This window comes from Choloepus didactylus, chromosome 9 (assembly GCF_015220235.1).
Source record: "Choloepus didactylus isolate mChoDid1 chromosome 9, mChoDid1.pri, whole genome shotgun sequence".
Lineage (NCBI taxonomy): Eukaryota > Metazoa > Chordata > Mammalia > Pilosa > Megalonychidae > Choloepus > Choloepus didactylus.
Window position 1 is genome coordinate 129,036,184 of NC_051315.1, and position 25,921 is coordinate 129,062,104.

A 25,921-nucleotide genomic window follows, 5' to 3' on the forward strand; every position below is an offset into this window, starting at 1 on the left:
CAGAGCCAAGAATGGGCAACAGCAAGTGCCTTTCTTCTGCCTCGCCCTGCACTTCCCCCTACTTTCTTCCTTACGTGTATGCGTTTGTGTGCGTGTGTGTGTGTGTATGAGGGAGAGAGAGGTGGAGGTTTTGATAAGCTGCTTCATATCCCAGTTTCATGACAAAGACATGAAAAGAATCTGTTAATAAGTAGTGCCGCTCCCACCACCACCACCAGAGTTGGTCACTGGCTGTAGGTAGTTTCTCTGTAGGAAGAATTGCGTCTATTTCTCCGTGTCGGAGCATCCTGGCCTTTGAGGGTGGAATCTGCTGTGCCCTCCTGTTCCTTCTGGATGGATGAAGAATGCGTCAACATTTAAAAGGAGGGATATATGGAAGGACAGTATCCACTAGAAAAATTATATCTATTTTTGACTTACAGATATTTTAGAATCGAAACTCAGTTTGTTAAGAAAGAAGTGAAGATTAGTTTTCCTTCCAAATGATGGTGAACAGGATGCTGTCCATAAATCGAAAGATAAAATCCAAATGTTACAATAAAGTCATTAAGTAGCATGAAAGGAATCAGACCCGAATGTATAAAGTATTACAGTGAATGTATAGTAATAAATTTTATTAAACTCAGTGTCACAGACTGGAGTAAAAGGTGTTAAAGACTGTTATTAATAGCACTACGTAAACAAGGTAACCTCAGATCCTGACGATTTACAAAAAGAAATTAGTTACACTGGGGTAGATAAGGGAAAAGAAAAAATTGATATGGACAAATAAAATTTCAAAATTCTCTTTTAACTAGAAGAGATTATTTCTCAGCCAGTTGTTTTACAATAAAGTTATAAGCAGATAACTTAAAACTTGAGCAAAAAGGTGGACACAAAAAAGCTATACAAGAGTAGGTATAGAGATTTTGGAAAAATTTCATCACCTAATTCAAATAACATTTTGTACAAAAATATAAAATCCAAATATCTGTGCAGCTACACATATCAAAGCCTGAATAGCCCAATGGAAGAAAGATGTTAACAGAAGTTGGGAAAGACCCCAAAATAGACTCTTTTGTGTTGCATTCACCCTGATTTTTCTAGGTGACAGTTCCTATCTCCTGCATGTAGAAACACCCATTTTATATATTTGACCTAAAAGTGGTTTACTGTCTATTACACCTGCCATTTGATTAGCAATATTTGTCTTCTTTGAATTTAGAAGCATTTTTTCTGGAAACTCAATGCTAAAGAGAACATTTCAAAAAAGTAAGTGGCCCACTGAAGCTGGGAGCCATTCCATCCCTCTCCTTCCCTCGTCTTACCTGCATTTCAGGAAGGAGGCGTTTCAGAATCTGCCTTCAGTGATGGTTTTCCCAGTGGCACGTGCCCTCCTCCTCCCCGGGCGCCCGGTCACGAGGGAGGAAGACGCCGTGCCAGGGTTCTCGGGCTGGCGCCTCGGAGGGGCCAGGGTGGCGAGAGCGAAGCACAGCCAGCAGCACCTGCGCTGCTTCCAGCTCATCTTTCATTTTGCTAAAATAAAAGGGTCTTCAGAACTAACACAGAAGTTAGTGACAAAATATTCCAGTGGCACTTGAAGTCAGCCTTTCCCTAGCTCACGTCTTCTGGGCTGTTAGGGTGACTTTTCTTTCCGTGCATCGAGGGAGAGAAGCCAGTGTGCCCTGAGGTGCAGGCTTTGGGCCCCCCTCTTGGGGCGCTGTCTTACTTTCTCCCTGGGTCAGCACCTGGAAGAGGCGTCCATGTACAGACGAGGGGACCACGGCACAGAGCCCTGAGGCCCCCCGGGACCCCTGTGCCGTTGCCAGCTGGGACGGTGGGGGATGGGGTAAATCACAAGCAGCAGCTCTGTCCCCCCACACCACTCTCCTTTGCATTTTCTGGCTGTTCCCCTCACCCTGCACCTGGCACTGATCAAATCACCATACTGATCAAACTCGGTCAATAACCCGCTGAAATCGGATGCCGCCCAAGCCAGGTGTCTGCGAAAGGAGTGATTGCTGTCCTCCTGCAGTTTCCTTCACGGTTTTCATTTCCTGCATTCTCTACAAAATACAATACCCGCCCCCCCAAACTGTTAATAAAAAGAAAGAGTAAGAGGAAAACCCAAAGAATACTGACATGGTATAGTTTAATGCGTTCCATGTCCGTGGTCCTTAAGACCTTAAAACCTTCAGGCCCTGAACTCAGTAGTTTTTGGTACAAGACAGTTTAAAAATTTTTTTTCAATATATTTGGGGTTTTAATAGGTGCGATGGGCTCTGGTGAGAAGACCAACGGGCCCTGCAAATCTTGTGCCCAAGTATTATAATCCAGATTGGAACAGTATTTTTTGAATGCATGGGTGGTTACAAACTTCTTTTTCATATTAGGTGGCTTTATCAGTGTTGCTCTCCGTTTTGTCTGCTGACTGTAGCACTTGGCAGTCTTGGGGCCACTCTTGAGTTCAGACTTCCCCGGAGCAGGTGAATTATCCACAGCTGGGCCTCAGTGAACCGCAGGAAGCCAGCTCAGCTGACTCAAGTCCTCAATTTTATTAAACTCTCCCACTTTTATTAAAAGGATGATTTTATCATACTAGTAGAAGCTGGGATCTAAATTCTACATAAGCACAAACTTTTTTATCATCTCATTGTATCAGAGCTCCCTTCCCAATCATTGCAACCTAATCCTGAAAGTTGGCTGGGAACATTGGTCACTTTAATAGCATTAAAGTGTGGTGCACTTTGGGGAAATATGCGTTGTCATCCATTAAAAGAAAAAAGGAAATTCCCAGGTCAGAAATACCAAATGAGAAACGAGGGGACAGCACCTTATCCAGGAGGAACAAGTATTAGAAAATGATTGCCTCTAAACAGTACCAGTCAGCGCACACGCTCTGAAGCCTGAGCTGACGTCATAAACATCTCTCGGTCACAGGTGCCAGGTGGGCGAGATGTTCAAGGAGGAAAGAAGTTCAGAAGTTCATGCCACACGTGGTGTTCAGGCCACTCTAGGGTTTCCAGTTGCCTTTTGGTTGTAAAAGTTGTTGATTTAATGAGTGGGTTAAATGATATATTATGACAAGATAGTTTTTCCTGCATTCCTTCAAGCTCTGAAATACTCCTAGCCTTTAATTCAGTAATGTTACTCCTGGCATTTTATCCTCAAGAAATGATAAAAAAGAGTGGGAGAAAAAATTACTGGTGCCCAAAGATACTTATTATAGTATTTTAATAGACATTATTGTCTAGATCTTCTGTAAATTTATGGAAAAATTGAGGTGATAGTACAGAGTTCCCATAGACCCCTCCATACATACACAGCATCCCCTATTATTTACATCTTAACGTTATTATGGTACGTTTCTTACCATTAATGAGCCAGTATCGATACACTGCTATTAAAGTTCGTGGTTTCTCTGGGATTCCTTAGTTGTTACCCAACATCCTTTTTCTGCCCTGGCTCCCATGCAAGGGCCCACGTTACACTGAGTTGTGACATCTCCTCCTGGTCCTCGTGGCTTTGACACCATCCCATACTGCTTATTTTTGATGACCGGGACAGTTTTGAGGTGTACTGGTCAGGTATTTTGCTGGCTCCCTCTCTGTTGGAATTTGTGTGCTGTTTTTCTCCTTGTGAGACTGGGGGTGTGAGTTTTGCAGAGGAAGAACCCCAGAGGGAATGTGGCTTCAGCAGTGCAGCTGTCAGTGTGCTGCTCGATCGCACTCAGTGGTCATGTTTTCAGGTTTCTCCCCACCCTTCACCCCCCTTCTGTACTGTCCTCTTTGGGAGGGAGCCAGTATGCACAGCCCACACTTAGGGAGAGCGGGGCTCGGCCCCCCTCCCTGAGGACTTGAGTGTACACAGTATTTATTTGGAAATTTGTATCTTCTCCCCCATTTATTAATTTGTCATTTTTATTATTATGGATGCATGAATATTTATTCCATGCTCTGGGTTATAATCCAGTGCTATTTTATTCTGTTGCTCAGGTTGTCCCAGCCTGGCCCTTGGGAGCTCTTTGAGTGGCCTCTGTGCCTCTTGGGCGCAGCGCCGTCATCTTGGGTGGGTGTGAGCACGTCCTCACTTTCTGGCACAACAAGGTGCTGTCGGCTCGTCTTGTTTAGTCTGTGCTCCAGTCCTAGCACCAGCCTTTTCTCCAAGGATCCCCGCTTCCCCTTCTTGGAGGAGGGTCTTAGAAACCCAGAGCTGGAGGCAAGGTACATTTGTTGCTACAGGAATGTCCTTTTAGATTTTCTCAACTGACAGCACAGAGGAGTGCCAGCATGTGTGTACTAATCCATGCATATGCACATCTGTAATATTTCTACTTGGAACCATCTGTATCTATGTTAAGCTAAATAGATTATAGTATTTTTAGTAGGAAAAATTGGAAACAATTGAATATTTAACAGTAACGAATGGTTACAAGTACCCTACACTACAGTCTTGTGATGCATCAGTTAAAAGGGACAATTTTGAAAACTATAGAAGCATAATGCATTACATTAAAAAGTAGTATAGGAATGAAAATGTTCAAAAACGGGTAGTGGTGATGAATGCACAGCTGTATGATGATGCTGTGAACAATTGTATCCTTTGGATGATTGTGTAGGATGTGAATGTATCTCAATAAAATTGCATTTAAAAAAATTGGTACAGGTCAAATATAAAAAAGTTATTTCCTGAGTTAGAACAAATGTATGACACTATTACAAGGAGTTAGTAATAGAGGGGTATGTGGGAAAAAATGAACCTACTGCAAACTATGGACTATAGTTAACGATAATGTTTTAATACTCTTTCATCAGCAGTAACAGATGTAGTACACCAATAATGTGGAAGGAAAAGGAGGTTGGGAGGATTTGGGTTTTCTTGTCAATTTTTCTTTCTTTTCTGGAGTAATGGAAATGTTCTAAAATTGATCATGGGGTTGTTTGCACAACTATGAGATGATACTGTGAGCCAGCAATTATATACTTCAGATGGTTTGTATGGTGTATGGATATAAAATATCAATAAAACTGCATTTTAAAAATAATAGTACAGGTCTATATCAGAGCTATAGTTATAAGGGTGATAATCATGTAGGTGGATGAATAAGAGCTTTAAGGTAAACATGGAAAGGATTGTTAGATGGGCCATGGTTTATTCTTAATTTAATATGAAATGAACTTGGCTTCTGTAGTAATATTAGTTTTCCAAGATATTCTTTCTTAAACCTGAATAAAGTTGGTGTATTTAATTTTAATTACTTTTAAGTGAAAGACTGAGACCTTTATAATTATTTTGTGGTGTCATTCACACCACAGGACTTTTCCAGCCCCTCCTAGTTTAATGACCTTGTTTAATCATTTATAATGACCAAGGAGCATGCTAAAATGTTGTCAAGTTAATGCCAAAGCAGTGTTTAAGGGAAGAAGTCTGTTACAAGTTTTAAAGCAATATATTTCCATAATAACAAGAGAAATCAAAAGTGCAGAATAGTTCTTTTGTTTCCCTGCTCTGATCTTCACACTTCCTTGGGCTAAATAAATAGCATGTGTCATATGGCTTCCATGACTTTTCAAGGAAATCAGGATACTATTGGGAATTTCCTCAGAATTCCTTCTTAAATGCAAAAGGTTGAAAATGTTTTATCAATGTAGTATCTATTTCCACAAACCTTCTCAGATTCAGATGGCCACATATGAGGGGAATGTGATTGACCAAATAACCCTGGGATGTATCGTTTCAACCCGTGGTAGTTGTAGGAAGCAGACTACAAAGATGGCAGATCAAATGCCCCTGGAAGGGCGGTTGTTTGCCATTGTTAGGGCCGGCTGGTGGTCCAGTGATCACAGCTCTGCAATTATGGCCGGAGAGAGCATGAGGGGCGGTCATTAAATAATTATACCTTTGATTAGTTGCTTTAACTGCTCGTTGCCTTTGAAATAGGATAGCACAATTTGAAGCTTTATTAAAAAACAATCTTTTTCTGGAATTGTTGGAAAAGACTTTTTGTTTTTAAAAAAAAAATCCATAAAAGAGCTGCAATATATTCTGTTGGAGGAGATTGAGGAAAAAAAAAAAAAAGGAGGAAAGGAAAGAAACGAGGGGGGAAAGAAAAAAAGATGCATGTTTCCCATTATCACTCATTTCTGTCCCACTCTAGCCTTGCCAGCCTTCGCCTTCCAGGCACATCCCAGAGCCATGAACCAGCGCTCAGGAAAGGGATGTGCCGGGGGCGGGGGGGGGCAGGGGGCAGGCGACCTCCTGCCACCCCCCCACCCCACCCCACCCCCCCCCCGCCTCGGCTCGGCTGTGTGAACACAATTGAACGTAGCTCAGAAAAGGTGCGTTTCACACTCATCACTCCTTTGGAAGTACTCATTTAGACTTCACATTTTTCTTACATGAGAATTTGGTTTGGGGTGTGTGTATATTTTTTTTTAATACTCAGTGTTTAGTCCTGTAACATCTGTAGAGTACAGATAACACAGTTCATCTGAGTTATAATCTGAGCCAATTATTCTCCGTAATGCTGGGGAACAGCCCTCCAAGACATTATCAGTTTCTTCTCTCCTATGAATGTCATAGACCCAGAAGACAATGACTCCAAGAGGCCATGGAACCCCAATTTCCGTTTCCTAATACCCCCCACCCCAACAGAAAGCCTTTCTTCCTTCCTGAAGTCATGGTTTATTTCTAAGCTCCATCTGAGAAGATGCCAGACTAAAAATCACATTACAAATTTGTCATGAAGGGGATCTCCTCTACCTCAACTCGCTTCTTATTTCAATCCCCGTTAGAAGTTTTACCCTTGTTGTTTTATCTGAAATACCCAATTAATTTGGGGTACAGTTAAACCCATGATCTGCAACTCAGTATGTTTCTAGGCCAAAAGGGAAGCAAACTCTCTACCTAATTGGAACTTCTGGTTTTATGACGTCTCCTGGAGTTTTTGCTTAGTTTTTATTTTCACTGTTTTCCGGGGTTAATGGTACTTCCTGTGCGTGTCTCCATCAGCCCACGATGTAGAAGCCCTTGGCACTTTTCAAATTGTGTGCGCTTTGACGAAGCCACCAGTGTGGGAATTGTATTTCCCTTAGAGAAAGCCATTATGAGTTATTGGAAGTTGGATTAAAATCTTATAATTAAGGGCCTATTACTTATTTTAGGAGTTATTTTATTTAGTTAGGTGTTTTATCTTCTGTGTTCTGTAGCTTAACATTGCGAAAAGAATACTAGTTCCAGAAACTGACACGACAAAGTTATTTTGCTTCCTGAGCATATGTCCTATATTTGCTTGGCCTTGGGTTTTGTGTAATCCTTTCAAAGCCCCTTTAAACGGATGTTTCAACATTACTACTTCTCTGTGTGGTAGCATCTAGGAAGCAACCGTTGTGTCAAGCCCCTTCACAGCTAAAGTAGGGAGTTCACATAGTGTAAGAATCTTCTGGGTTGCATCTTATGGGAAAAAAAAAAAAATCCCACCGCTTTTACAAGAGAACAGAACATTTGCACTGTCGTGTTGAGCAAACGAACGTTCAAATGGCCAGCACAAAAGAAGCCCCCAATCTCTAACCTCACAATGAAACCGCCACCAACAAAAGATCACGGGATACCGAGCGTGCCAAAGTGGAAACGGCACAAAACAGCAGCGGAATCCCGTCACGCCTGCAGAGGTTCCTGAGGAACGGTCTTTTATATAAAGTGCCCCGAAACAGTCTAAGGAGCACAGGCCCCTCCTCTGCACACGTCCAGCATTTATGCCGGTGGCGTCTTTAAAAACAAATAAATGCGAGTCCAACGTGGACGAGGGGCCGTGCCATCTGACGAAGTTATCGTCTGACTTCTCCTCGAGGTACGGGTTTACCCTCCCTGTGTGGATGGAGAGGGTCTTTCCTTCCGCTCTGAGGCAAGGCCTTCTTAGAAATAAGTGGCACACCCCCGTCACCCCAACCCCTTCCTCTGGGCAGGTGAAAAGATCCTATTAGTGCACGTAATTGATGCCGAGGGCTGCAGCGGGCCTCTTAGCCAGCCCTGTTCAGTTCACGCCATGGATTACAGCACTCTTTAATACCCAACATGGCTGGCGAGGCTTGGACGCACAACCTAGCGGCTGTGTTGTTTTTTAATCAGCTATCTGAGGAATACTTATCTAATCAACAAAAAGTGCTGTCAGGAGGAGACCAGGAGTGACAGTAATAAGTCTGTGGTTTCGTGGTGCACTGACGGAGGAAGGCTTTAGGATAAAGCCCTGTTTGTTTGAACCTGCCAGCAGACTAGAGGACATTTTTCTCTCACTTGTAAAGAGCTAGTCAGAAGTGTCGTGTTGAAAATCTGCTGTCTGCGATTGGTTTCTCAGGCATCCGCGTGCTGTTGCGAAATAAAAATTTGCTTAGAGAAACAAAATAACATCAATTTTCCTTTAAAATAAAACGTTAAACCCCTCCTGGTGGCACGAACCCATATGAAAAGCTGTCGTTTACAAAAATAAGATGTGTAATAATTGGGAGTCGTTAACTTTAAATGATTTCCAGCTCCTCTGACTTAGGGACAGGCCATTATTTGCACATTTCCCACCCCCAGCCCCCTCTTTGAAAGAGTGTGATTGTCTGTTAGTAATTACAGTGTGTTAGGCCATACCTCGTTTTGTCATCCAGACATGGAATTTGTTGTTTATGACATTTCTTTAAGGTGTTCTGAGAATTAAAGTGTATACCAGACTTTCTTTAGATGCCTGACTTGGGGTGTTCCACTCAGACCTGGGTGAGCCGGGGGGTGTGCTCCCCGCCTGCCACCAGGTAACCCACGATGTAGAAAGGGAGCACACCGAGCACAGAGCTCATCAGGGCTACTTCCTGGAAGAGGCGGTGTTCTGGGCGCCCTTCCTGAATAAGCCAGTATACGTGTCTGCGCTGGTATTTTGGTACCAAAAATTCACCTCTCTTTTCCTCTCTGCAATTTAAAGGTTGCCTGGTAAAGTTTACTAATGACACACGAGTGTACATATGCAGAAAGGCCCTTGGTTTATTTTACACCACCCCTTTTTCTATTAAGTAAAGGTGGGGGGGGGGGAGTAATGGAGGGAAACGTTAGGTCTCCTTGCAGTTTGGGGGACGAGTCTGTGGCATGCCTGTGCTGAAAGAACTGAGCTTTTCAAAGCTTTGCTCCTTCTAATCCTTAGAAAGTACACCCCAACCAGCTAAAGGTGGGCTTTACATAGCTCTGTATTTCTAATTCCTGACTGTCGGCTGCGTGTCCCTTGTGCGCCTCTGGCTGGGGTTATGATTTAGCGGTGCTGGGTTCGACCAAAGTTCACTGGTAGCACTTTGGTGCCGTCGGTGAGACAGCGCTGTCCTGTTTATGTCCTCCTTTCCCAAGCTCACGGGCTTTTCTGCTGACCCAGACTGGGGTTTGGAGAGTCCCGTTCAATTTGCATGCCATCCGTCCTGCTGTCTGCATCCTGGTAGACGGTTGTTTGTGCCGGATCTGCAATTCTGTGTTGTGGACATTTATGCCCACTGAGGTTCGCATTTGTGTTTTCCGCCCTCTGAGACAATGCCGGGACACGGAGCCGTTTGAGGAGCTGTAAAAGGCACCGTGACAACCTGTTTATACAAGAGACTTGCTTATCAAATAAGCCGATAGCGGTCTGGGCCCTCTGATGGGATGCTCCATCGTGCTGCCCTTTTGTCCACTAACAGGTGAAATTCTAGCATTAAAATAGTTTTTGTGAGAAATGACAAACTAGCAAAACAGCGTGTGTCACAAAGAAAGGACATTTCTGGAAGTCAAAAAAGCTAATTTTTTTTTATTAAAATGAAGATTATCCAGAAAATCGAATCTTTCAACCTAGTCCTCATGAGGCCCTCGAGATCCCCACTTATTCCAAAGGTGGTGGGCTCCAAGACCGACATGCGGGGACCCTCCCAGCAGGATGGCCACCCGAGGGCCGTGATGGCCGGACGGCACAACGCGCTCAGCCCCCACCCCTACTCTCCCCTGCCGTGCTGGTGACGTCGGATCCAGTCGTCCTGGTTCTGTGGGTGCAGTGAGGTTCCCCTAGAGCTGCTCCTCAGAATCCGGACAACAGCACTGGACAGAGCCAGAGACCTTATTGGTGATAACATGATTGTATTTTTCTGTGGCAAAGCTTCTAAACAAGTGGACTAAGAGCAATCAGTGCCCCAGGAGACAAATGCACACATCAGACTCTTGGGTATCAGCCAGAAAAAGTCCATTTGTTTAAGAGGAAGAAAAAGGCATGACATCTTTCACATTAAAATTGATTATTTCATCAATAGGTTAATAGAAAACCAGGCTGCAGGTTCACTTCCTGCTTCTGCATCCAAACAGTAATGGGAGACCCAAGTATGAAAAATGCAGAGCATAAAGCAGGTGAGGGAAGAGGTTTCCTGCGCTAGAGCGTCCCTCCCTTCCACGGGGTGCCGAGCCGCCATTCTGCCTATTTATATGTAAATGCTTTAGAAAGAGGTAAGTTTTAGCACCCAGGAATGTAACCTCTTGATGCCTTTTACTTTCTGGAACTTGTACAATATTGGTCAAGATGCCAGACTTTGGTGTGCCGAAATAATTAAGCACATGTTTACTACTACAGACGCATCCGTTTTACCTGAGCAACTGGTAAATACTCACTGGGCATTTCTCTTGTAAACATTTGAAAAGTGGGATTGGTCTGATTTCCTTCGTCTCTAATGTATGACATTTGCATTGGTGGGTAACTGATGATCCCTTTCCCAGGCTTGGGAGTTTGGGGGACAGGTACTTAGGTAGGGCCTCATAAATAGTTATGACACCTTGAGGATACGGAGCTAAGGGAAACTTTCCCACCCATGAAAAATTAAATTTAAAACCGTGTGCTGTAGAAGAAGAGCTTTGGACACCAACTTGAGATGCTCCCTGATTTAGAGATTATACTTCCTAATCCTTTGTCAGTTTTCAGGCCAGAAGATAATTCTTAAGCATTTAGTTACAACTTAACTTTTTATTATTTTTCACCAAGTTAACCAAATTACAGCTAGCTTTACCCTCGCTGTTAGTAGAAAATTTGCATCCTAAATATACAGTACTGCATTTCAGAATTTCATCTGCCTCCTTAAATGTTCATATTTCTCACTGCAAATTTTGTATTCTCTGTACAAAGAAATCTCCCATGCATGGAAGTGCTTGATATTCTCATTGGCCGCACAGCTTGTTGCGGGAGCTCTGGTCGCCCCTGGATCTGATGAACTGAAGGGGTTGTAGGCATTTTCTGGCCCCCAGAACTTAGTGTACACACAGCCTTCAGCTGCAGTGCTAACTTGAGAAACGTGTATCTCTGCTCTCAGGCCCCAGCAGGACAGAGCAGTTGACCCTCCATGTGGCAGGAGCGCCGAGGGGTCAGGGAGCTGCTGGCCAGTGGCCGGCCCTGCCTGGACTCCTGCTGCGAGGCGCAGACCCACCTGTGCAAACGCACACACCTGCCCCTGCCAGGTGGCCGCTCCCCACCCACAGGCAACAAAGGGCTCCAAACAGAGCCCGCGGGAAGGTTTGACTGGGTTCTCTTCCTGGCTGTGGAAATGGAGAGAGACCCCTGGTCTGGTAGCCCCCGAGCTCCAGGACCACGAGTGGCTGTCACTCCCACTGTCGCCTGTGACCACCCTCAGGCTGGCCTCTCCTTTGCCACAGGTGTCAGGGTCCCAGGGTTGATGGTGGGGGGCGGATGGGGGCCAGGGTGTGTCCATGGAGAGGAGGTGGCCAGGGACCCTCTGCTTCACCCCAGCCATTGGCCAGTCCCTGCAGCACCTGGTGAGCAGTGGCCGCCCCCTGTGAGCTGGTTCTGCATTTCACTTCAGGACCCAGCCCTCCTCCGCAGGTAACATGCTCCTTCTCCTTCTCCTGGCTGCTTTCTTCAGTGAGCTGAGCGGGTGAGGGTGCATTTGCCCTTTGGGCTCTTGGGAGCTCTGGCAGAGCCTCCAGCATCCCCGGTTTGAAGGAGCGTGGACCTCACCCTGCAGCCACGGCAGGTTCCTGCCCAGATCTAACCCTGTCCCGGGAAAAAGCTTCCTGTTTAACAGCTCCAGTTATTTAAGACCTTTTGCAACACATTACAGGCATGCCTGCTAATAACCGTGGTCTCTTGATTTGCCATGCTACTCACATTTTGCCAAATCAAAAGGCCGATGGCCAAGGAAGGGGCCAGTCTGGCACATTCCGAGCAGTCCCGAGGGCTGCGTGGACTTCCTTGCCTGGGCAGCTGTTTGATTTTGTGCAAAGCTGGTGGCACTGGCCCGCGTCCTCTTGTCCTGAGCTCCTCTGAGCTAACAACCAGGGGTCGCGAAGAGGGGCTCCCAGAGGCCACCTGTGCCCACCTGCTTGGCGGCAAACGCCGGCCGCCTCCGGGGTGGCTTCACGTGTCACGTGGACGTTCCTTTGCTCCCCTTTTCATTTGTTTTCTTTTCCTTTTTGTTTTCTCTCTTCTTCCCCCTCTCCCCCTTCTGCTCTCGGGATGCAGCCAAACGCAAAGCATGGAAACTAAACCGTGTTGGTAGCCTGCGAAATATTTACACCAGCAGCAGTAGCACCAACACAGAAGGTAATGCCACCCGCTGCCCACCGCCAGCCCCGGCGCCAGGGCGTGCCCCGGCCGGCCGCATGCCCCCATTGTGTCTGCAGCCTCATTCTGTGGTCGCTCCATCTTCGTGTTTGTGTGTTTTATTTTCCCATTCATGTTTCTTTTCAGCTTACTTAAATCCTGACCTTTCCCTTCACTCGTGGAGTCGTAATGTTTAAATTACTTCAGAAACCTATTTTCTCCTCTTTTTTTCTGTCCCTTTATACATGTGGGCACTCAATGTAATATTTCCCAAGTTATTACAGTTTTTAAAAGTGTTGGTATCAGGTGTAATGATCTGTAGCCAAATACAATGGTGTGCCGTGACATTTAAGTAACAGTCTTAATTTGTTTTGTGGAAGCGTTCTCCATAATGCTCTCTGCAGCTCGAATCCGAAGGCGGGCAGGCCCGGGTCATTTGCATGGGCTGCTATTGCTTGTAAATTCTGTATATTGTTGTGTTTCTAAAGGTCGGCTGGTGCCAAAGTTCACAAATTGACTAGCGGTGCTTTTTTCACCCAAGACAGCCGTCAGTGCTTTTGTATAATAGCAGATTGAATTTTTCCCCCACCTTCATTTGAACAACACAATTATAAATTGCCTTTTTTTTTTCCTTTATGATTGCAAATGTCAAGGGTCAGAATTATTTTGATGCCAGGCGAGGCAAAGCCACCGCCATCAGCCCCAGCCCTTGTAAGGGAGGCTGGCGTGCGGTCCCCGCCATGCAAAATAGGTTATAATCCAGCGATCTCAGTATAATGGGGGGGAATTTTTTTCACTTAAGTGCAAGCCAAATGGGTCAAGTAATCGCCAGCTCGTGCCCTAACACTAATTGACTTATTTGGGGATGATTATAACTGTAATATTTTTCTTAATGTCACTGTTTTCTGGGCTGTTGATTTTAGCGATTGCCAAGCGGTGGCATTAAATCTCTTGTAAATTTTAAATTGCAAGCTATTTCTGTAAACAGGTCCCTCTCTTCACATCTCCATCATTAACCTTTGCTGATTTATACATCACCACCTTTTTTTCTTCCTTTCACAATTACTCCTGACTCGCTGCTGAAAGCCCTGTTCTCAGCCAGGAAAAAAAATGAATCCAGAAAACAAAACTCCATTTTCACTGTGGCTTGTTAAAGAGCCATTTTTTAATCATAATTTTTTTTTTCCATTCCTCAAGGGAAAATTGTCGTCTGTTAAGGTACCAATGAAGCTTGGCCCCATTGCTGTCTTCTTTCGAAGCATTCAAGAAAGACAAAATGAGAGAGAAAGAGGGGGAAAAAAGAATTCTAGAAACAGCCCTGTTACGTTTCATTTTTGTTGCATTTTAAAGGATATCACATACTCACTGGCTATTTCTTGAATGTTAGTTTTTCAGCTCAGAGTGCATATCCTCTCTCTTCCCTGTGTCCTTACCAAATGTGGTTTTCTTTTGTACGTGTATGCATTTGTCACAACAAATTTGCTTATTCACTTCTGGCCTTGGGGTTTTAAAAGGGGGGGGGGGGTTGTGGTGAATGGTTTTAAATGTGGCCTTAGCAAAGAGTTGAGGGACAGTGCAAAGACACCCATTTGGGGCTTTGGGGACAGACTGTTTACACCTGAGGCTCCCGCTGGGGCCCCGAGAGCATGGATGGGCCGAATGGACGGCACTGAGGGGACAATGTGCAGAAGTGCCAGCTCCCCAGGTACCAGACCATCTGTCCCACCCCACTCCTGGCGGGGAGGGACCCCCAGAGGGGCCAGGCCGCTGCCCCCTGACCTCTGTAAATCCTGGCTGGCCTGGCCCATACTCGGGGCCCCTCAATCATGTGTCCGCAGCTCCAGAAGGAATCCTGGGGACACTGGAGTAATGGCCGCACAGCAAACTCTCCGTCCCTTTTTCTTTCGTTTTCTCCGTCTGTTCAGTTTCCACTTACATTTGTGGTTTTTTAAAATTAAGTGATATGGTCATTCTTCATTTACTTCCAGTTTCTTTTAAGATGAATATGTTGTATGCAAATAATCTCATTTCTTGTGGCTTTTAATAGCATATTATTAATACAGTTATATAAAATTTTCAAAGTGCCTTTTGACGTATAATGTCACTGTCTGTAAAATGATCCTTTATGAAAATTCATATCATAAATTGGAACATTCTAACTTTTGTTTTGACCTGAGGTCTTGAATGTTGAGTAAATGTTCCGTTCCCCAAATGGGGTGTTTTTAAAGTGGTCTACTTGAGAAATTTATGCAGAGATACCCAAAAAAGAAAGAGGAAAAATGTTAAAATCCCATTAAAAGCCTGCAGGCCCCTCTTGAGTAGAGGGAGAACTTGGTTTCACCGGGAGCCTCAGGCGCTGTCCTAGGAGCCAGTCACTCATCTGCGTGGCTCCCAGCGCAGCCCTGGGGGTGTCCATCTCCCCAGCCCAGATTTGGAGAATGTGGCCTTCAGATATGGGGGCTCCCCAGAGACTGACCTTCATGAACGGCAGGCAAAGCCAAGCTTGGAACCTGGGGCTTCTCCCCAAAGCCCCTTACCTTTTATGTCCACCTGTTCCCACCCCTGGCTGATGTGATTCTTTTCCTCTTCACAGTCACCCTTCCAGGTAGGTGTTATGTTACAGTCCAGGAAACGGGTTCAGTCCAGCCAGGTGACTTCCTGAAGGACAAGCAGCATACTCCGGAGTCAGGACCTGTGTTTTGAACACCCCAGGTGTGGGACCCACTCAGGGATCCACACGGGGAGACACAGTCCGGGATTGTACATCAGGAGGGAAAAAAAACAAATTCAACAAGACTTGTTTGGGAAACATATGTACACAGTTAGTAAAGAAGCAAAAGTGTTTTCTTTCATCCTCTACTTCTCTTCTGTCTACCAGGCCTAATTATCTCTGAATCCATGAAGGAAATTTACTTTGTGTATATTATATTGCACTATCTTTTTAAATCTGTTATCTTATAAAAATGAAACTCTGTTAAGATTGGTGAAATTTAATATCCCTTAACAAGAATGCACTTTCAATTTTTCTCTCTCTCAAGCCTGTGAAGTGTGCTGGAAGGTATGTTAATGGTGCGATTTTCCAAATAGTAGCTGCCTACCCCTCCACTGTCCTAGTCCAGGGTTAAAAATCAAGTATCAGGTGGCTGAGGATAGACTTGGGAATGGTCAAACTCTAGTAAATTTTCCTGAGAAAAGAAAAAACAGAAATAAGTAGAAGAGCACAGAGCACACAGTGCGTAGAAGGAAACATGGAAGGGAGGCTCTCTTAGTTTACCAAGGTTGCTCAGACAGATTCACAGTGGGTTGGTTTAATAAGTATTTATTGACTCACAATTTCAGAGACTAAAGTCCAAAGTCTGCTACATTGTGGTATTGGTTTGCTATAAACCTCAGGGTTCCTTGGCTCACATCTCTGTCTCCTGTCATGTGGCCATCTCTCTTTTCCCATCTCATGGCTGGGTCTCTTTCCTGTCACATGACTATGCCTCTCTTCCATCACATGACCATCTCTCTCTCCCATCATTGGCCATCTCCTATCACATGATCATCCCGCACTCCTGTCATGTGGCCATCTCTCTCCTATCACATGACCACCCCTCTCTCCTGTCAGGTGGCCATCCCTCTCTCCTTGTTTCTGCTCTTCTAGTGTCCACTGACTTTTGCTGGCTTCTTCCTGTGCTTTCTCTGACTATGTCCAAATTTCTTCTACCTATAAGGATGCAGATTGAGGCCGTCTGCTTCACTTGGGCCACTCCTTTAATAATCTAAAAGGCCCCTCCTCACAAATAGGTTCACACCAGTTAAGATCATGACTTTGTTTTGGGGCGTGACTGAGTCCTCATCGAAGCCTGATAGTGAGCAGGAGCCCCTGGGCAGAATTGCACAACCTCTGTGGATTTAAGTTCAGATCTCGGCTTCCCCTCCCTGCCAAGAAGCAGGTGGAATTATCACCCACACTGTGAGTTGAGTGAAGAGATTGACCCTTTCAGGGGTACTTCAGCTCTCTTTGTTTTCACAGAAGGAAACAATTTCAGTACAGGAGCTAAAGGACAGAGAAGTAAAGGAGAGAGGTATTAGCACTGGGTTGCCTTTCTTGGGGTGCCCAGCTACCCACCCACAGGCAGCAAAATGAATGCTTAGAATAGACCACTTCCCTTTGTAGACGGCATTTATACCCAGAGTTAGCCAGACTCAGCATGGACCTGAAGTTCCCAGTCAAGCCTGTTGTCCTGCTCTGTCTGTAAAGGTCCATTTGGGTGGATTTAGAATTTGCCCCAGAAATGGGCCCGTGAAACTCCCGCTTTGCATCCGAGCTTTCCCACACCACAGTGGGCCAACCTGCCTGTAGAATCCGAGGCGGCTCAGACAAGAGTCCAAGCAGACACAGCTGCAGAGCAGCAGCAGCACTCCTCCATTCAGAGAGCATCGCACCCCGGGCACAGCTCCCCGCGTGGACCTGCACCTCTGCTTCCATGAGCAGACAGGTGTGGGCCTTCCAGGTGGCAAGCCTCACTTGTCGACCACCCAATATTCCAAGTCAACATTCTGATACTTCTGTTGCACCCAGAGTCAAGGTAAAGAAGTCACAGGAGTATGCCCAAGCTCTCGCTCTCAGGAGGCTGCCTGTGCCTTTTCAGTCGTGCAGCGGTGCCCGCCTTATTGCCCCTGGCCCTGTGCTTGGCTCCCGGGGCACGGAGAGAGGAGGAAAGCACACAGATGCTGCCATCCAGCAAAGAGCCAGCAGGCAGAACCTCCTGATGCTGGATCTACCGGGGTAAATGGTGTGCCCGCAAAATTCATGTCCACTGGACCTCAGAATGGGACCTTACTTGGAAATAGGGTCTTTGCATATGTACTTAATTAACTGGGGTCACCCTGGATCGGGGTGGGCCCCAAATCCAGTGAAGAGAGGCAGATGCCCATAGGAGGAGAGGCATGTGGAGATGGACCGGACGATGCGCCCACAAGCCAAGGAGCACCACGGGTGGCCAGCAAACGCCAGAAGGCGGACGAGGGGAGGAAGGGTCTCCCCTGCAGCCTGACCCGACCCAGGGAGCTTGGCCCTGCCAACACCTTGATTTGGGACTTCTGGCCCCCAGAACTGTGCGGCAGTGGCTATCTCAGGCCACCCGGTTTGTGGTACTCCAGGAAACTAACACGGGATGACAGAAGACGAGTTCTGTAAGCGGCTTTGGATGCCCTGGGGCTTTAGTGGAGAGCAAAACACTGTTAAATCGGGGCGTTCAGGAAAGACTTCCCAGTGTACACAGCTTGACAGCAGCTGGGACTGACAGCTACACGTTGCGTTCCCCAGCAGCCCACGAGGGAGGTGTAGCCTCCATGTCTTACAACAGAGGAAACCGAGGCTCAGAGAAGGGCAGTCTGAGCCCTAGGAAAGCATGTTGCCACGTGGAGATGAGGCTGGGCATTCGGTCCGGGCAGGCGGCACCTGACGAATAGGTTAGGCCTGATGGGAGAGGCACGGGGTCCCCGGAGGAGACAGCGGGACCATGAGCTCAGTAAAGCGGCGCTGGCGCCCATGGAGGAGAAAGAGGCTGCTCTGCCTGCCTTAGCATATGAGGTAGTCTCGTCATCTCTTTCCTGATGAGGATCCCTCTAGCATTGGAGATCGAGCTCCACACCCAGTGCCCTGGTAATCTTCCTGCGAGCACCACGTGCCCCTTGTGCCCAGGGTGGGGCCCACCCCTGGGCCACCTTCCAGAAGCTGGGTTTAATCAGTGACTGACTGTTTTTTTCAGACTCAGGCAGGGTTCTGTTTCACTCTCAATCATTTTTTATATTTCCAGTCAAGTTTTTTGGTTTTTGATCAAAAATTTTATAAACCTTGTGTTTGCTAGAGGTGGGGCAGATAGTGGCTCAGAGCCCAGCCTCAAGCTGGGTGGTCTGCATTTAATTCCAGCACCACTTCTTCCTAGCTGTGAGCATGGGCTGTCAGCACGCCCTCTGTACCTCAGTTTCCCCATTTGTAAACTGGGATAGTAAACTGCGGGGGGCGGTGGTAAGGAGTCAGCGAGTTAGTATGTTGAGCGGCATGGAATGTGGTGCCTGCTGGAAGCTCCCATGAACGGCACTTGCCTAGTATCGGAGAACTCCTCTCGTGCCCAAATGACATTCAAAGGAAATTCCAATACCCAAGCATCGTTCCCCCCGTCAGGAGCAGAGATTTGACAAGAAATGTGGCCCCTGAATGTGGAAGGGGAAGATTTAAAAATAAAACTTATTATTTCTTCTCCGGGCTTCTAGAACTACCCTTCACAGTCACGTTTACTGCCGTCATCAGAAGAATCATCAGTTAAAAGCAGGAGCTTTGGGTTCAGACAAGCTGGCCCCCGGTTCCCATTCTGCCACTTTCCGGCCACGTAAATGTGGATGAGTTACTCCGTTTCTTCTTTCTGAGTTTACTTTTTTTTCTCTAAAAAGAATAATGAAACCGAAGGGTAATAAGAAGAAATTGCGTGAAGCCCATTCCAACGTGCTGGGCATGTGGGGCAGGTGACCCCAGTGGTGGCTATAAATTGTTACAAAGACCCAGTAGGAAAGTAGCTCAAAGGACACACTCTGGACCATAGCCCGAAACCACTCCTTAGGCCTGTGTCATGTATTGACAAAGGACAGAATCGGCTGCAGCAAGCACTAAGTGATAAACTGCACAGATTAGGCGCTAAGGCAGATAAATCCCGATTTGAGAAACTCTTTCATGGGAAATAATCGCAGAATTGACTTTTGGGAGAGAGAAGCAAGATTGGTTGTTTAACTCACCATTGACTTTAGAAAGAATAAGGCACCTGGGAGAGGAAAGCACCTGTGTGGGGGCAAAGGGCAAAGCAGAAGGGTCCTGGTGGGCTTGGGCGTAAGCCAAAAGGTTTCTAGGCTGCACTTTCAGCAGAGGAGAATGGCCCTACGTGGCCCCTCAAAGAGTCCTATAATTGGAGAGTGAAGGGACATCTGGAAAGTTACACATATACTTCAGAATGAGTAGCAAACAGTAAATAAAGAGAGGACCACTCAACAGCTACATAAATCACGGCAGGTGCCTCCAGCTTTTCTTTCTCTTTCTAAACCAGAAGTTTGGTCCTTGAGCTTTTGCAGGGTGACCAGGGACACATGTAAGTGCATCCTGAAATGTTTTCAGTTTGGGATCCTGTCATTTATTTTTCCAAGGGCTTTGTTTGGGGGCACTTTCCTTAATTTAAGGCATGTGTGGCTCCTGGCTGTTCTGGAAGCCAATGCTAATAGAAAGGTGTTCCTTTATGCCTGGCCCTCAGAAGGCTGCCATCCCACCTCTTCATAATGTATTTGGAAAATAAAAACCTCCTTTGTGTTCCTGAGAATCTTCTGGTGATAATACTTTGCAGTGAACAGTCCTAACTTGGTGATGTTCCTCTGGGCATTCGCTGCTTCACAGAATTCACTGTGCTCTTGTCCTCAGTTACGCCAGGGTACAGCCCATCCTGGTAGTCGCTCGGCTAAGCAAAGATAGTTACCAAAGTCAGAGTTTCCAGAAATACTTACCTGGGTACCGTGAACCGCTTGTGTTCATAATGACCAAAAATAATGATCTTTTCTCTTTTCTTAAAATGAATAACTTCTCAAGTTGGGACAGGGATGTTTTATGCATGCATTTTTTTTTTCCTGGGTCTTGGCTCTGCAAAATTCTGGACCATATTCTGCAGACTTCCTTTCACATTTGTCTTTCCCACAAAAAGATGGGAGAAAATTGAAAACAAATTTTAAAACTGCCTTATCACTAGGATGGGTTTTGGCTAAAATCTTCAGGTATGTGTGGTTTTCATCATGATTGGATAAAATATCTAAACCACATGGCTATTTAATTTGTGGGTTTCTTTTTCTTCATTACAGAAGTTATGGGCTTACAGAACAATCATGCATAAAATACTGGATCCTCGTACACCACCCCACCACAACCACCTTGCATTGGTGTGCAACATTTGTTACAATTATGATAGCACATTTTATAATTATACTATTAACTAAAGTCCATGGTTTAACTTAGGGTCTAGTGTTTGTGTAGTGTAGCTCCGTGGATTTTTTATTTTTATTCTGTTCCCATATATACAATCTAACATTTCCCCCTTTTAATCATTTTCAGATATATAATTTCAGTGTTGTTAATTGCATTCACAGTGTTGTGCTACCATCACCACCATCCATAACCAAAACATTTCCATCATTCCAAATAGGAACCTTGTATATTTTAAGCCTTAACTTCCTATTCCCTTTCCCCACCCGGTTCCCCAGTAACCTATATCCTAGAATGGACTCTACGTGTTTGCTTATTCTAATTGCTGCAAATCAGTGAGATCATACAATAGTAAATTGCTGGTGGTCACCCAGAACACTGTGTTAAGAGGGATTCTGAGGATGCAGGCTCTCCAGGATCAGTTATGTGTGTCCTTCCTGGACACAGGAAGGGAGGGACAGCATGCCTGTGTCATCCCGGGTCCAGCCCAGCTTCTCCGCTACTGATCAGGAAGCTGGAGCCAAATGACTCCCTCATGGGCTCACAGTAGATAGCAGGAGAGGAAAGAGCATTCCAGGAGAGAGAACCCCGAAAGTGGGAGCCAAAAACCTAAAAGGGAAGCAGCAGACACTGGAAGAAACCTTTGCTGCTAATAACCGCTTGTTCATGGAATACAAGTCTTGGGGCAAAGGTTAAGGGTCGGTGTTAGAGAATCCTAAAATAGAAGTCGTCATTTTATTACAACAGAGGTCGAGAGCGGAGAGGACAGTTCTTTTACCTGCAGACGTTGGTTACTTTATTGTTAGCTCGGTTTTAAAATGCTGACAGTCTGTAAGCCTTTGGGCTTCCCAGATTCTAGACTCGTATCCGATATCTGTGCAGTGACATGTCCATCTTCTAGGCCAAACGTTGCCATTTCTGCAAAATAACACCCTTCCGTTGTCTGTTGCTAAGTGTGTTGGAAAGGATGGTAGCTTTGTGGGCAGAGCACTGTCTGGGCCTCAGGGTTCTGCACTCTGGGCTTCACAGGCCTCCAGAGTCCTCACTGAGCCAATGAAGAACCTGGAGAAAGGGACATCTGGAGACACAGGGAGCCCTTCTAGGTTCAGAGGAGAAACTCTTCTCCCCAGCACCACCATACTCATTACAGTTTAGCCATGTTGCATCACAGTGTGGCACAGGATCTGATTCCAGGGCCTTTGCAAGATCACAGGGCAGGGGTTCTTGTCCTCGAATTCTGTCTGTGGGGCCAACAGTCACATCTGGCCCTCTCCTTGCCCTTTCTCCACTCACCCAGAATGCATTGTGTTGGAAACAACTTCCAAATGTAAAACAGTTGCAGCTGCTGTTTTGCACTTTAACCCTTTGCCTGCTAGGAATCCACAGAAATAAATGATGACTGATTGGCCCATTAACCTTTAAAAAAAAAAAAAGTTTGACAGCCAGGACTTGTGTAATGAGGAGGGATTCCTTGTGAAATCAGTTTGATGGCCGAGTTGCTTGCCCCTGAGGAGGCAAAATTAGCCCCACGGGGCCTCGTCTGCATAGAAACTGGACACAATTAGTGTAATATCCGGTGTTATTAATGTAGTTTGGAATAATTGGGCAGGTTGATCTCGACAGGTTCATGGCGCTAAAATACTATTATAGTGGACCTCTCCATGAATAACCGTTAAACATGGAAAACTGTTTAAATCCCTATGAGCCCAATCACAAAACTTTATTTAACAGCGAAGCTCTGTAATATTGCTCTGTTAAACATCACACAGTTTTTTTTATTTCAGTCTTGGTGTGGTGGTATTTTGATCTTTCTTTGGGGGAGACTGAATTTGCTCTTTTATATCTAAAATTAAGAAATGTACTTTTAATATACATACTGCCAGGAATTTCTGTAACCTCACCTGTATTTTTACAGAATGAATTAAATATAAGCCACTATAATTGTCTTAATGGTACATTTGTATTAGTGAATGAAACCACTTGAAGGAAACATAGCAACAGTAGGTCTTCACCATTCAAACATTTGTTCTCCACTTTTCCAAAGAGAGCAACAGGGACAGGGATGCTCAGCTGCCTTTCAGAGTCATTGGCCTCACCTGTCAGTTGTTATTTCCATCATTTTTTATCTCCTTTTAATCAGGTTGTTGGTAACTCACATAGCCTCACAGTGCCACTTCATCGTATGACGAGTCTTGCCAGCTGCTGGTGCTTGAATAAGGTTATGTCATCTGATGAAAATGCTTCTTTGAAACTAAAGAGGAAAATTTTTAATTTCTGACCCTACAAAAGAAGAAAAACTATTTGGGTCCAAAAGTCTAGAAACTGTTTATTTGAATGAGTGAAAGTAGTCATTTTCACTATACACAGTATAAGCACAGGTCGGATCAGGAGATTGGTGATGGCCCAGTAAGGCGGCTTGGGGAGCTCAGCGGAGGCACTTGCCGTTGGTAGGCTTTTCTCCTTTGCTCAGGAAAGTTCAGAAGTGGCAGAAACCCAGTACACAGGGATCCGGGCAAAGGAGACCATCTGAGTCTAACCATAGGGTGGGCAGGTGGAGCAGGCTCCGGGGACACCCACACCCGGGACGCCCGCACAGCCCGCCCCCGAGCTGGACGCACAGCAGCCTTCTCCCCTGCTCCCCAGGCAGCCGCTCATTTGCACAGGGATTCCTTCCCACAGAGGGCAAAGCCACCTGCCGCCGTGGGCTGAGTCCTGACAGGTCCCAGATAAAGGGACGGGGGGGGGGGGGCTGCATAGTCCAAACTCAGACGTGGAAGGAAAGGTGTTTCCCTTGGATCAGGCACTTCTTTCTGGGGCAGACCTGAGTGGCCACAGGCGTACCTGCTCGGGCTGGCCCAGTGTAGAGCGCAACCTCCCACCCCTGCTGACCAGTCCCTGGCGAGGGAGGCAGGCACCCAGGAGGGTGGGGACCGGAGAGCCCCCGGTGGTGACGTCCGCATCCAGTGGCAGCCCTGGGACCATCTCCCGGGACACATGACAGCTCCAGGGCAGATGCTGCGCTCCCTGCATCCTCCAGCATCCCCCAAGGCAATGGGAGAGTATTTTGAAAGGCCTGACCCCTGATACCAAGAGTGAGGAAAATAACAGAAAAGTGCCCTCTCAGCCCCTCGGCAGCGCTCCTTTTTCATGTTGGTTTGTTTTTTAAGAAATGATGAAAGAGCACTGCTTGCCACTGTACGGTAAGAAAATACTTCAGTTATACGAGATAATGCCTGTAAAGCCCCAGTGCTCCTCCTGATGCAGAATTCGAGCCCACGAGTATTGTTTATTAGTAGTAGTATTCCATGCAGCAGATTCACTACAAAGAAACAAATTATTCCTTCTTGGAAATCCTATGAAACATAAGATATGCAATTGCTCTATTATCCTCATTCTTTTTTTTTTTATAAGTGGACACTCTGCAATTTATTGGCATGTGTGTTTCCAATCTCTTAATCTATAGGTTTCTCCTTTTACCTCATTTTTTTTTCAATTAGGTTTACAGAAAAATCATGTAAAAAATACAGTGTTAATTTCTTAATCTTGGGAGACAGAGTCATCTGGGAGATATAATTCAGTTCTGAAATTCTAACTGTATCTCTTAAGTATTTACATATAACCATCCTCCCACCAAAAAAAAAAGAAGAAAAAAGCCATATAAAGATAGTATCCTGTAAAACAGGTGATTCCATGACATCAACTGGATTCCATTTGAAATGTTGGCACAGAGTGATCGTAACTAGACTCAGATCGTAACTGCAGACGGCAGTTGCTTACTCGGGAAGCGGAGGCAGCCCAGCTGCCTGGTCCTTATCGTAGACATCTTTGTCAGGGCCTGAAATCCCAGAGGAGGCCCGGAGAGCACCACGGTAGGTGCCACCCCTGCCCTGCACCTGCACAGGGTTCCTCTCCCTCCATCTCCCTGCCTTCTCCACGGTGAACCGGACCCCTTGCCTCCATGCAGCCCAGGGGTCTCCAAGCCCAGCCCAAATGCACCTGGAGCCCATCTCAGGGCCCACCTGGGAGGCCGGCCACCCCCAGCACCCACAGCCCCTTTATTTTGGGGTGTTGCTGTGTCCCTACCTGGGCAAAGCCAAAGGAGCTCTTCTGCCTCTCCAGGACCAGCAGAGCCACCTTCGGATGAAACAAAAGTTTTCCCAAAAGAGCCGTTCACCAGCATTTCACTACATTGTCAGGTACTGCTCAGACTGAAAACCTCGATTACAAGTCCCTCTTTTTTACCTCTCCTACAGAGAAGGGCCTTTGTGCGTGCTTCATATGCCTTATAACCATACAAACACACACACACACACACACACACACACACACACACACACACAGATTATCACAATGATTACAAAACTTGATGCAAACTAACCAATCACAAAAGTAGGGGTACTGTGGGTTTTGATGTTTTTGTTTCATTATTTCTAGAATTTTGTGCATGGGTACACTCCTCCCACAGCACTCCCTCCCAAGAGGAATAACTGTCAGTTGAGTCAGGCTCCAGGAGTTTGAGCAGTTTCTTCTTAAATGAGACATGAACTGAGGTGTGCTTGCTGGGTCTGTTCATTGGACTAACCTCTCCTGGCTGTGCTTTTTTTCTTGTAGCCTGGTGTCCACCAAGCTTGGGCCGTAGTCCTATCCTGCATCCATTTATCGTTCCTCCAGTTATGCTTTTGGAGTTCCGTTATAATAACAGACTGAGCCAGGGTTTCTTCCTCTAGGAGGCTAGGAATGAAACCTACTCAGACTGCCTCTAAATATTTGGTTACTCCATCACCTTGCAGTGCACTGCGGGATCTTCTCTTTACTGCTTATTTTTAGTGACCATTGCTGCTGAGTGGTCCTTTATGTTGTTACTTTCTGGAAATTACTTTGCATATTCACAGTTCTTTTATCTAGCCTTCCTTTCTATACTGCTATTTACTAACTGCTATTATTGTTTTTGGTAATTTGTCTGTAGATTCTTTTAGATTTTCTATGTAGAAAATCATATAACCTATGACAGACAGTTTTATGTCTTTATCTTCCTTTTCAATCCTTGGATCTTTTATTTTTTTATTTTGTCTTACTGCACTGAGTAAGAATGTTGAATAAAATCTGTTCTCCTGGGCATCTCTTTCTTGTTCCTGATGTTAAAAGGAATACCTCTGGCATTTCCAGTCAGCCAGGAGGGTGGTGTAAGATGCTCCAGGATACTATTCCCAGACAGAATCTTTGACCAACTAGCAAAAACTGGTACAGTCATCTTCCTTAAAACTCCAGAAAACACTAAAGGGTTGCAGTAACTGAGCAAGAGCTGAATCAGGAAAACACAGCTTTAAAAACAACAGGAGAAACTCTTGGTGCCC

At 45.7% G+C, this 25,921-nt stretch overlaps 1 protein-coding gene across 1 annotated transcript in view; it reads left to right on the forward strand.

Moving 5' to 3' along the window:
• The window catches only part of AGAP1 (ArfGAP with GTPase domain, ankyrin repeat and PH domain 1), a 434,418-nt gene that overhangs the window by 322,948 nt on the left and 85,549 nt on the right, over positions 1-25,921 (forward strand). The window contains 1 exon segment of the mRNA XM_037850014.1: positions 12,485-12,565. Coding sequence (XP_037705942.1) covers positions 12,485-12,565 — 81 coding nt within the window.